Raw genomic sequence first — 1,699 nt, forward strand, 5'->3', positions numbered from 1 at the left:
TCTATAGCCGCCACGCCGGTGGTTGAGTACAACAGACGTCTCGTCTGTCCAGATGACATTCTTCCAGTCTTCTAATGTCCAGTCCTTATGATCAAGCGCCCACTTAAGACGAGCACTCCTCATCTCCTGTGTCAGTCCAGGCTTCCTCGTCGGCTTGGTCTTTCTGTATCCTGCTTCTCTTAATACTCTCCAGACTGTAGTGCGTGATATATTGACTCCTTGAAGACTGAGAGCACCAGCAACGTCAGCGCAGCTCTTCTCTCGTCCGTATCTATCACGTCGTACTTGTTGGATTATCTGCTCCTTTACCTTATCCGTCTGCTTTGAAGGTCGGCCAGAGCGAGGGGCGTCTTGTACGTGCTCTGGGAGGATCTTAAGAGGGAGAACGTTTGGCTCGAAACCAGCCTCAATAGCTCTACTATAGATACGATTGACCGTACGAGGATGAACATCAGTAAGTTCAGAGATCTGTGATGTAGACTTGCCAACAGAAGGTGACTTTAACGCCACAATTAAGGTGCGGGTGTAAGGATCAGTATTAGGAGACATTGTAACGATAGATACAGACAAATCGTACAGCTACTCAGCTCAAAGGTGGGAGTTGCGCCAAGAAGAGTTATGCCGAAGCGCCGAGATTAGCGTGGGACAAAACTTTTGTGAGGCACCTCCGTATGGATCAATGAATCAAGTGGCTGTTAGTTTTTAGCATGCTTCAAGATCATCTGAGACCCCTTTCTACCTCTACAGGCCCTACACATCTCTCTACACACTGATTATAAAACTTCTGAGCTATTCTAGCTACTTACCTATTATATACTTGCACTAGCGTCCAATAACCCACTAGAGTACTCGCCAGCTGTTCTCTATCTACTATCTAAGAAAGCTATCTTGCCATACATCCTGTAATTGTATAGCCTCTCCCTATCCCTATTATTTACTTAACTCATATAGAAAACCTTATAGTCTCTTTGTACATTATTGTAAAAGCAATGTATTTCGTCCCACTGCTTGTCTTTGCTAGCATCTTATGGAAATGTTCTAGCCAGCTCATCCTTGGGACTATTGCGGTAATAGAATTCACTATCGAATTTATGGAAATGGAGGCCGTGGTCGCTACCGCTGAGATTAGTGTTGAGGGGCCTGTTGTTGGGGTTACTGAATCTGCAGTAGAGAGTGAAGTTCTACTACAAACACAAGAATTGGAAGTGGGAGGATCGTACACTGTTAGAGCCGGGATTCCAGGGCAATTAGGACGTCGAGACGTTTCTGGATCTTTTGGCTTTGACAACGTTAGAATCACGGATACAACTGTTAGTGGAAGTGTAGACATCACTTTACGGCCTTTACGTGTGAATTTCGACACAACAACTCCTAGGGTTCAAGTATCGGTCCCATACCAGGCTGGTATTACATTCGGCCCTAGACATGGACCTGGCCCAAGTCATGGTGTGAGTTTTAGTATGCATGACGCTGTTGTTCATGGCAGAGGTCGTTTTGGGATTGGGCGAAATAGTCATTTAATCTGGAGAATTCGCTCATCTACAGGAAGATTCTTGGGCTCAAGATAGAGTTAGATAAAGAACTGAACACTATTATTATTATTATTATTCTAGTTTAACGTCCTTTTTCAGCCCGAAGGGCTATATAAGACGTGTAGGGTTCTTAGGCCTACAAGTATCTAAGTAGGTTGTTTCTAGCT

General features: G+C 44.6%; 2 protein-coding genes across 2 annotated transcripts; one reads left to right on the top strand and one right to left on the bottom strand.

The window, feature by feature from the left end:
• Positions 1-81: 81 nt before the first annotated feature.
• Positions 82-549, bottom strand: SETTUDRAFT_70173 (uncharacterized protein; the record flags this gene model as incomplete). Its single annotated transcript, XM_008027737.1, has 1 exon — positions 82-549. A coding segment is annotated over one exon (468 nt), but the record flags the coding sequence as incomplete, so codon positions are not given.
• Positions 550-989: 440 nt separating this feature from the next.
• Positions 990-1,568, top strand: SETTUDRAFT_39438 (uncharacterized protein; the record flags this gene model as incomplete). Its single annotated transcript, XM_008027710.1, has 1 exon — positions 990-1,568. One exon carries the CDS (start codon positions 990-992, stop codon positions 1,566-1,568), a length of 579 nt encoding a protein of 192 aa, XP_008025901.1.
• Positions 1,569-1,699: the final 131 nt, after the last annotated feature.

Source organism: Exserohilum turcica (assembly GCF_000359705.1).
Source record: "Exserohilum turcica Et28A unplaced genomic scaffold SETTUscaffold_20, whole genome shotgun sequence".
Taxonomy (NCBI): domain Eukaryota; kingdom Fungi; phylum Ascomycota; class Dothideomycetes; order Pleosporales; family Pleosporaceae; genus Exserohilum; species Exserohilum turcicum.